Source organism: Leucopleurus acutus (assembly GCF_964270905.1).
Source record: "Leucopleurus acutus genome assembly, chromosome: 12".
Classification (NCBI taxonomy): domain Eukaryota; kingdom Metazoa; phylum Chordata; class Mammalia; order Artiodactyla; family Delphinidae; genus Leucopleurus; species Leucopleurus acutus.
Window position 1 is genome coordinate 86490864 of NC_139154.1, and position 10634 is coordinate 86501497.

The 10634-nt window shown below is 40.7% G+C and overlaps 1 protein-coding gene across 1 annotated transcript; it reads right to left on the reverse strand.

The window, feature by feature from the left end:
* Positions 1 to 807: 807 nt before the first annotated feature.
* On the reverse strand, positions 808 to 7550 carry GKN2 (gastrokine 2; the record flags this gene model as incomplete). Its single annotated transcript, XM_082852321.1, has 6 exons — positions 808 to 890; positions 2012 to 2168; positions 2760 to 2870; positions 4688 to 4825; positions 5265 to 5318; positions 7539 to 7550. 6 exons carry the CDS (start codon positions 7548 to 7550, stop codon positions 808 to 810), a joined length of 555 nt encoding a protein of 184 aa, XP_082708447.1.
* Between the last annotated feature and the right edge of the window lie 3084 nt (positions 7551 to 10634).

Consider the following 10634-nt stretch of genomic DNA (forward strand, 5'->3'; position numbering starts at 1 on the left):
GTTAAAGTAGTTCCTCTTTGCTCTGAACTTGCACTCGCTGACTACTCCATATGATAACCAACCATACGATCTGGGAATTTGCCCACATTATGCAATTTATTTGAAATATTAAAAATTGTTTTCCTTCTATATATTGACTTGACATTCCCAGTTAGGGCCTCACTCCTGTAAAGATTTTCAGTAATGGGCATCTTTCTCTGGGTGACGTGTGTTCCTCTCTATCTCTCTCTCCTCACTCTGGGATGAAATATATCATGATAGTGTTTATTAAGTTTGAGTCTACTGCTTTGATGAGCTAAAAGTTATGTGAATGGCTCTCAAAGCTGGGTGCTCTGTCAGAGGGCACAGTTTTCTTCACCTGAGCAGTCAAGTTGTCTGATAAGGGTATAAATAATCCATCTCCTTCACTAGGTGAAGGTCAATGCCACCTGAGCCCCTGCTCTACCTAGGCTGCCCAGTGCGTTGGCTGGACAGATGGGCAGCTGGTCTAAGTGTCAAATGCAAAACTGAAGACTTGTACATAGCTGACCAGACTGTATGTGACTCACATATATTACCTGGGAATTTTCACGCTATGCACTTTCCTTGAAATCCTGGCAATTTCTTTCCTTCTATATATTGACATAAACATTGTTTGGCTTCCCTTTGCTGCTTACAAGAAAAGAAAACACCCAGATATCTATAAATATCGTACTTATGTTTACTACTGAATCTCAAAATTTGTTGGGACGTTGACAAAGAATTTAATTTGGCCGTTGAGTGGAAACGTGTATTTCTCTGAAAAGATGAAACCAGTGGGCTGATGCCTTAAATGTGAAGGTCTGCACAGATGGAAATTCCCAAGATGCCCAGGAGCCCAGCCTTTGCACAGCCTTCAGCACAAGTATCATCTGAAAAGGGGAGAAAATTTTAAAGAAAGAGAATTAAGAAATTACTAGAATTCAGCAAACCAATGACCTTTTGTAAATGTCTTGACTAGGGGGTGTACATGTAATTTCATGTTCCCCAAGATTTTAGCTATACTTGTATTGCAAAGAATAATAATATATTAGCTTAAATATACTGACAATTCCCAGAAGTGCTCTCTGGCTCAACTCGATTAATGCTATGACATTCTGCATTAATGGCATGCCTGCATGCCTTTACTTACAAGTACTAATGACCTTATGAAAAGTAAAAATATCTTAATTTTTTCTGGGCAATAGATAGGCAATAAATGCTACTTCTTTTCTTCTTTACCTTCCACTACTCTGGGGAATTTCTCTTGTTACCTTTGTCATCTGTGATCCAGCTTTTCTTTCACTCTGTCACTCTGCCATACTCAGCAATTTTGTGTAAAAATACCAGTAATGACTGCAGTGACATATGTTACCTGCATGAATCAGTTTTTATTCTCTGTCAGTCCACTTTGCCTGCTCTTTCTTGGACCAATTTTATCTTAGATCCTGAGACTATTTTTAAACTTTTTTGAGAAATAATTGACAAGTATATCTGTATATATGTAACGTGTACAACATGATAATTTGATATACATATACATTGTAAAAGCTCAAGATAGCACATCCATTACCTTGTGTAGTTAACATATGTAACGTGTGTGTGTGTGTGTGTGTGTGTGTGTGTGTGTGTGTGTGGTAAGAATGCTTAATATTTACTCTCAGCAACTTTCAAGTATGCAATATCATATTATTAACTAGAGTTACCATGCCGTACTTTAGAGACTCCAATAGCTTTTCATTTGTCCTCATGAATCTTTTTTATTCCATCTTCTGTCTTAAGTCACTAACTTCTCCATCAGACTATGTGTTCCTTGGAGGCAGAGTTGTTTCATTTCTGTCTCTCCCTAACATTTAGCACTATTTCCACACATGGTAGATATTTAATTCCCAAAGTAAACCAAACTGAGTCATGTTTCATGTTTATTTGTATTTCACACAGCACCTGGAAGAGTGGCTGACATATTGGAGCTGTCAGAAAATATCTGGTGAAGGAATGATTTATTGGTACTCACGTGTCTTTTCAGCCACTTCCCCTTTGTACAAGGGGATATGTTCGCAGAGCTGCCTGATGGGTGATCCAGACAGGAACCAATCCACATCTGTGATCAGAGACTGCAGTGGGTTATACTTGACCCAGATGTATTTGTCGGAGAACATGTTGTTCAAAGCCTAGATCAGTAGGAGTGGAATAGGATGAAATAAATTGACATAATCCGGTGTAACTTATTCTAAATTGTGACTTTTTCTCTTTTGAATTATTAAACAGGAGGTGGTCAGGAATCTCAAGATATCATCTCTTTTTGACCACTTGGTCTGTAGAGAAACCTCATTATTACCAATGTTATTTTGCAGCTGGTGACAATGAAACCCAGAGAGGGTGATCCTGTGCCCGATGAAAAGACACAAAAGGAGAAATAAATCTCAGATTCCTAGCCTCACACAGTGTTTGTTTATTCTCACTATGCTGTATTTCTTTGCACCATCGTGTCATTGGATATCATCACTCATTTTTTCTGCCCATCACTATTTCTTAAAGCCTTGCTCTGAGAAGAGAATGTTTAGTCCTTTCTACAAAGACACTGGAATTTATTGTAAGTTTTTGTATTGGGGGCTGTAGGGTGGAGCTCAAGCTAAGAGATTTATTCCTGCTCTAAAATCAATAAATGTGAAGATGCTTTAAAGTGGAGGGTACCATAGCCACAATAAGGTATGATTCCCTGGCTCAAGAACAGGGAATACTTAGGGTTACCCCAGACTTACCTGCCCCTCAAAGATGTACTGTTGGAGTTGGTCCAGAGCAGGAATGGCCTTATGGTTCATCTTCAAGATGTAGCAGGCTCTTCGGGAGAGCACCCTGGAGGCGATGTAGCCCTGAAGCAGCAAGAGCACAGTTACTGCCCCTCCCAGTTCCCTGCGTTCTGAGCTTGGTGAGGATGGGCCTTGCGGAAAGCCTTGAGCATGCGTAGTGATATTTTCAAGCTGCAGTCAGTTCTATCCATTCGACTTCTTTTACATAGTCGTTTTACTTTTTCACTTGTCATTTCTATCTCTGAATTTGTGTAAACCCACGATGTGTGCCCCACTTTTCATGTTTTGGGTCTACAGTTTGGGGTTTGAAAGCTTGAGAAGAAGCCGCTCTCTGTCTCTTTCTATTGATTTTGTTCTGCCTTTTCCTCAATTTGGAGTAAATACGGTATTCTTTAGAACTGTGCTTTCCAATATGTTAGCTACCAGCCACATGTGGCCATATAAATTTACATCCAAATTAAGTAAAATTTAAAATGTATTTCCTCCATCACACATTTCAAGTGCTGAGTAGCTGCAAGTGGCTAGTAGCTTCCCTATTGGAAAATGCAGACATAGAGCATTTCTACCATTGCAGAAAGTTCTACTGGACAGTGATGCTTTAGAAGCTCTCCTCAACATACCCACACCCTGCACACCCACCACACATACATTTTCATTGATTCTCCCCTCCCCTCCTTTACCATCTTCTATCTTTTCTCCACCTAAGACTGGATTAGGATGGGTTGGAGGAAGTTGGGATTGGAAGAACAATGGAGGGTGAGGTCCTTGGAGCCAAAAGGAACCTTCTGGAATCTTCATACAGAGTGGAATTTTCTGTACATAGTTCCAAATAATTATACAGCCTATAAGAGTGCAAATATTATAAGTCTTTCTAGTTCCTATTTTTCAGTTCTCACAAATTTCCTGTCCTTAAAATCCAAAAATTGACTGAGGCTGAACCTGATGATAGTGGAAGAGGTTTTAACCAAATTCTCACCTATCCTTACGCTATTTTTTTTAAAGATACTTTTGTGATTTCCCTGACATCTGCTTAAAAAGAATTTCAGCACAACTTCCTTGTAAAGCATATCTTTCAAAGACTCTATGCTTTCAGATGTGTCGTGGAACTCCCACTACCAGTGGGGCAGAGGGAGTGAGGAGGTTTCTATAAGAAAAGGAGAAGAAAGTCACATTCGAATGTCCAGTGCAACGGACTACAGACTACTTATATCCACAGTGCATAGCTCTCTCCATAGGTGAAAGCGGGCTCATCACCCAGGTGGAACAAATGGAAAACAAACAAAAGAATAAATGAATCAAGGACAGAATAAGTTTCCTGAGATTTATTGTTAATACCAGTAACTGAAACTTGGAAATAGTTTAATGTTTTTAGTTTAGATATTTTCATTCTTCCAGAAGCAGTATGATTTACTGCATATACATAGTCAACTGTGTAGAGTTGTTCTGGATTTCTGCTACTTTGTGACTATTTGCTGCATTATTGTTCTTTGTCTGTATAATTTTTTGTATTAGAAGCCCTACTTCATTCATTCAGCCATTTGACGAATATTTTTGAGAGCCTGTGTGCCATGCCTGGCCTTGGGTTTTAGTCACTCTTCCAGGCACTTTCTGAGCCTGTAGTTAGCCAACATGATTGTGCTTTCCACCTGAAAAGGTCAAGCGAATTTGTATGCTTCCTGTCTCATCACATTTTTTAATTAGAAATGGTTTTGTTTGATTGGTTTTTAATCAATTGCTTGATTATTTAAGGGGAAAAGCAGAAGGAAGGATATTGTGAAAGAATTGCAAGGATAGATCCTGGAATTCAAATGCACAATAAATGGCTGCCCCTCCACCCTTTAGAAGTGCATTCCTGAAGAATATAAAATATTGCTGCTTACATGTTTATAGTCAAAAATCGTGGTAGAGGAGCATGATCCTGCATGGATGTTAATCACGGCGGTATTTTTTTCATTGTCAATTGTCATTGTCTCCTGAATAGGGCCACCATTGTCAGTTGGGCTGATGATGTTATAAACCTAGATTGACAAAAGACATAATGGTTTTTTCATAAACTATGTGCATTGGAAAGGCAGCCCTCCCTGCAAAGTAAAGCCTTCTATTGCTTCAAACAAGAGACTGAACCTTGAAACATCTCCACTGGCATCCCAGACCAAAAGCCCATGCTAAAATTAGAATGCAAAGGTCTTCCTCATAGTTCACTGCATTATATATGGGCAAAGCAATGGCATTACATGAGAAATGAAATTAACCACATTTTAAAGCAATGGGGTATGTTTTTTAAGGTATCGTGATTGGAAAGAAATAATCAACCTCATTGTTTCTGTTATTGGTTATTTCTGGAATTTCATCCCACATAGGACATGTGGACTCTCTACTGTCCTTCACATTATCTCATATCTTCTTTTTCCTCTCCCAATACCTCTAAGATATAAAGTCTATAGTGAACCAACTCACCTCATATCCATGAGATTGTGTCCCAAAGATGGCCAGTGCCACCAGAAATAGCACCTGAAAAACCGACCAGTCACATTTATTCACAATAGGGCTGTCACTTAGGGTGGGAACATGAGGTGACATTGGACAAGACAAGCACAAATATCACAGAAAACATATGGTTAAGACACTGGTGGGAGGTCATGGATGGTCAACAGTCCACTTCCAAAATGTGAAACACACATTCATTCATTTGACAGGCATTTGTTGGGTTCATGCTATTTTTCAGACACAGGTTCTACCTTTGTTACCAAATTCCCAACCCTTCCTAACAACACAACCTTCTAGAAATCATAGTTCTTATGCCAGAAAAAAAAAAAAAACTTGGGAGAGGTGAGCAGTGAGGAAGGACTCATTTTACTAAGGGGAGGACCCTAGTGGTATTCACACTGGCTTTAGTATACAGGAGTCAAGTTTTGTTTTTTTGGTTAAAAAAATTACTTAGTTCCTTGAGATTGAGAGAGTAAGACAGATTTAAGTGGATTCATGGGTGATAGAGATACAATCGATTCCTAAAGGCAAACTATGAAAATCCGATGCTTGGAGGTATGATTAACTTTTGAGGCTGACATCAAGGAAAACCTCCACAGTCTCCTTAGTGATACCATCAGACAAGTGTTAGGCCAGCAGACCGTGAGACTGACATGGAGGCACTGCTGACATTTTGTTGCAGTTATATGAGAGACTCATCCAACATGCTGATCCCAGTTTTGTGTTCTCTCTTCTGAACATCACAGTGTACTGCACGGTCATCGAAATTGCAGATGAAGGAGAAGGCAGATATTTTTAGGACCTGTCAGTGGGATTTTCCTCCTTCCTTTTGCATCTCACCAATAACATTTTTCTGCCGGTGACTGTGGGTAGAATGTCTAACATGGACCTATATGCAGCTGTCCAACCTGCCTACTTGCATAGGGACAACCTGGACTCCTGGACAACCTCTGACACTCCTATGTATTCTGTTTAATGGATCTAATACAGAGGTCTGAATAGATGGGTGAAGGGCTAGCCACCTTAGTGGTACGATTAGAGAGAGTTCAGGAAGTGTCCCCTGCCCCCAAGTAACCCCTCACTCAACACCATGATTAATATACCACTGTTCCAGTTTGTGTTTTAGGGTTAGGTATCCTCTAAAAAAATCAAGATACTTTGGGAGAGGCGACTCTTTAAGCTGCCAGTCTTTAACACCTTATGGGGAGGTATTATTTTGCTTTCTCCTTCAATAGCTCAATGAGAATAAGGGATAGAGACTGGGGGAAGGAGCTCCATTCTGGATCAGAACATAGTCAACTAACCATCCATGGAGTACCGCAGTGTGGAGCTATGGGAGAATGGGATCAGGGCTGGGATCAGCTGCAGTGGTCATGGCAGGATTACTTTGCCATGATTGCTTGGTAAGTGGAGCTAAGATGGAGAAATTTCAAGACGAAATCCCACATTTACTGGCCTGGGGAAATCACATTCCTCTGTGCCTCAGTCTCCTCACCTATAGAATGGGGCAATACTACAGAGCTCATAGAATTGCTTAAGTGCGTGGATGAAATGATTCATGCAAATGTTTAGCATAGGGCCTAGTACACACTTGGGAAATGACGGCTGCCATTATTATTACTATGATGGATATTATTATTTTAAAATCACCACTTCTCCTTTGTGTGTGTGTGTGTGTGTGTGTGTGTGTGTGTGTGTGTGTGTTACGCGGACCTCTCACTGTTGTGGCCTCTCCCGTTGTGGAGCACAGGCTCCGGACGCGCAGGCTCAGCGGCCATGGCTCACGGGCCCAGCCGCTCCGCGGCATGTGGGATCTTCCCGGACCGGGGCACGAACCCGTGTCCCCTGCATCGGCAGGCGGACTCTCAACCACTGCGCCACCAGCGAAGCCCACTACTTCTCCTTTAGATAGTAAATACAGTTGTCCTAAAATGCCTACATTCCCTCCAAAGTTCATAATAAGGAATTATTACCAAAATATTACAAATTAAAATTCCCTAGATATTTCCAATTTTTTTCTTTGTAATTTTTTAGTAAACATCTCAAGAAACAGACAATGGACAAATAAATATGGACAAATTAATATTCAACATTATTCCTGCCAAAGACAGCATGAATTCAATCACAGAAGTTTAGAAGCATGCAGTGTTTGTCTGAGACCCCTGAAAACCAAGGCATATTAGATATGAGCATTCTCTGCAAGGAGCCACCATAGGGTGTAAAGAAACATAAACAAATACTCACAAGGATTTTCATTTTGCCTGAAAGGCAGAAGCTGCTGGAGCAAATGAGGCTGCCCATGCAACTTCTACCCTTTATATTGGCTTTAAGGTGTGGAAATCTCTTTCCAGAATGGTCACTTTGGAAAGAGCCATGTCCACATCATTAACACACCCCAGCAAACTCCTTTATCGGGATTGAGACCCAACCACATAACCTGATATCAGCAAAGTTCATTATTCACTAGTAAAAATTTGCCACTTGGTTACTCTGTAAATATTCCCTCTTATCTGCTCTATGGTACATTTGAGATTTCAATGTCCACCCTTTAAAAATATTACAAGATGCTTGTTCTACACAAACATCTTATCGTCATTTATATCTAATATTCCTAAATCTCCCCTGAAGGTGAAGTCCACCCTTAAGACCTAAGTTGAGCCCTCACTCAATGCCTTTTCATCCCGCCTTGTTTGTTGAATTCTTCCACCCAAGGGATGGATATGGGACTAGAGGCAAGGACAGTGTCTGGGGCCCTGATTTGAGGCTGTATGACTTTATTTCTCCTCCCATTTACAGTTGGTGCCAATTTCCAGAGATCCATGAGGAGCGAGGCTCAGACATCTCTCTGCCCAATTAACATTATTAACCGAATTTATCATTAAACCTTGCCCAAAACTCCATCAAAACTATGACATATAATTCTCGTTACCTTGAGATGCACTGAGAAATCCTCAGATTAAAAAATAGAGAGAATACAGTTTAATTCGAGTAATTTGTATAACGCCACATCAGAAATGGCTAGCTAGCATTAGGGTGGAGTCATGAACTTAGAGGTGGGGAAATACAAAAACAAATAGTACCTGTAAATGGCAGAATTGTTCAATATTGAAAAATATTACAGTAAGCAAAGCAATAGCATAAATGATGCTCTTGTTCTACAGCTGGAATGACGTCCAGCAGCTTTTTAAAAATAGGGCTTTGGGCTTCCCTGGTGGCGCAGTGGTTGAGAGTCCGCCTGCTGATGCAGGGGACACGGGTTCGTGCCCAGGTCTGGGAAGATCCCACATGCCGCGGAGCGGCTGGGCCCTTGAGCCATGGCCGCTGAGCCTGCGCGTCCGGAGCCTGTGCTCTGCAACGGGAGAGGCCACAACACTGAGAGGCCCGCGTACAAATTGGGCTTTTATAAACTTATGGTGACCAAAGGAGAAATATGGCAGGGAGGGATAAATTAGGCATTTGGGATTAACATATACACAACTACTGTGTATAAAATAGATAAACAGCAAGGATCTACTGTATAGCTCAGGGAACACTGCTCAATATTCTGTAATAATCTATATGGGAAAAGAATCCGAGAAAGAATGGATATATGTATATGTATAACTGAATCACTTTGCTGTATACCTGAAACTAACACCACATTGTAAATCAAGTATAGTCTAATATAAAATAAAAATTAAATTAAAAAAACAAAAGGCAAGTTGGAAAATATTCATATGAATCCAATTTTCATGGCAAAAAAATTTACTCTATGTGGATAAGCATAAATCAAAAGGGAAATATGTATTGCTTGGGAGAATGTAAAATTGATAAAAGAAAGCAATTTGCAATATTTATAAGCTCTAAAAATGACCATTACCTGAGGAAATAATTCTACCATTAGAATCAATCAAAAAAATTAATCAGAGGTGCAGTACGTGACTTAGTGTATATGGTATTTATTTTTAAAAGATGTATATCAATTAACTGGAAACAATTAAGTTCCCAGTGATATGCTTATATTTACATTATGGCACATAAACATATTACTATGTCGCATTATGTATGTGATGCTTTAAAGCTCATTGTATGACACAGGAAATGCTTAAAATATGGTATGTTAAACAGTAGTACAAAGAACCTGTAACAGAACATAGAAAGAGTAGCACGTAACACATGTTTACCTATAACACCAATGCTGTAAAAATATTGAATATGTATTTATGTCTCTGTGTTTAATATACATGTGTATATATGTGTGGTTCAGGGTTTTTAATACAAAAGTAGTCAATGGGGGCTTCCCTGGTGGCACAGTGGTTAAGAATCCGCCTGCCTGGGCTTCCCTGGTGGCGCAGTGGTTGAGAGTCCGCCTGCCAATGCAGGGGACACGGGTTCGTGCCCCGGTCTGGGAAGATCCCACATGCCGCGGAGCGGCTGGGCCCGTGAGCCATGGCCGCTGAGCCTGCGCGTCCGGGGCCTGTGCTCCGCAGCGGGAGAGGCCACAACAGTGAGAGGCCCGCATACCGCAAAAAAAAAAAAAAAAGAATCCACCTGCCAGTGCAGGGGACACGGGTTCAAGCCCTGGTCCAGGAAGATCCCACATGCCGCAGAGCAACTAAGCCCGTGTGCCACAACTACTGAGCCCGCACTCCAGAGCCCACGAGCCACAACTACTGAAGCCCGCGCACCTAGACCCCGTGCTCTGCAACAAGAGAAGCCACCTCAGTGAGAAGTCTGCGCACCACAATGAAGAGTAGCCCCTGCTCGCCACAACTAGAGAAAGCCCGGGCACAGCAATGAAGATCCAACGCAGCCAAAAATAAATTAATTAATTAATCAATTAAAAAAAATAGGGCTTTTATAAAGCAGACATTTGGGCAATTTGGGGGTTACCCTACTTCACTGGAATTCCCCTACCCTGGCTATTCAGCTGGGGTGACTGTAAAACGTGGTGTCTTATTAAATCTTTCTAAGATAGCAACAGCAAGAAGGATTACAGTTTTTGTAGTACATCTGCAAATTTTCTCCCATAACTGGCTCCAAAGTCCCCCAGAATCACACCTATAGATATTAGGACAGTCAGAGATGTTATACTCTACCCTCTACTTTGTCTCCTGTCCCCAGGAGTTCTGAGTCTATAGATCTAATAATGACAATAGTTAGCCTTTATGGAGCACTTAATGTGTTCTAGCACTGTCTGAGCACTTTGCATATATTAATTCATTTGATCCTCATAACAATCTTATGTGTTACTTTCTAACCATGTTTCATTTTACAGGTAGGAAAACTAAGGTCCAGAGAAATTAAGTAACTTTTCAATGGTACACAACTTTTAAGGGCAGGAGTCGGGATTTGACCGCA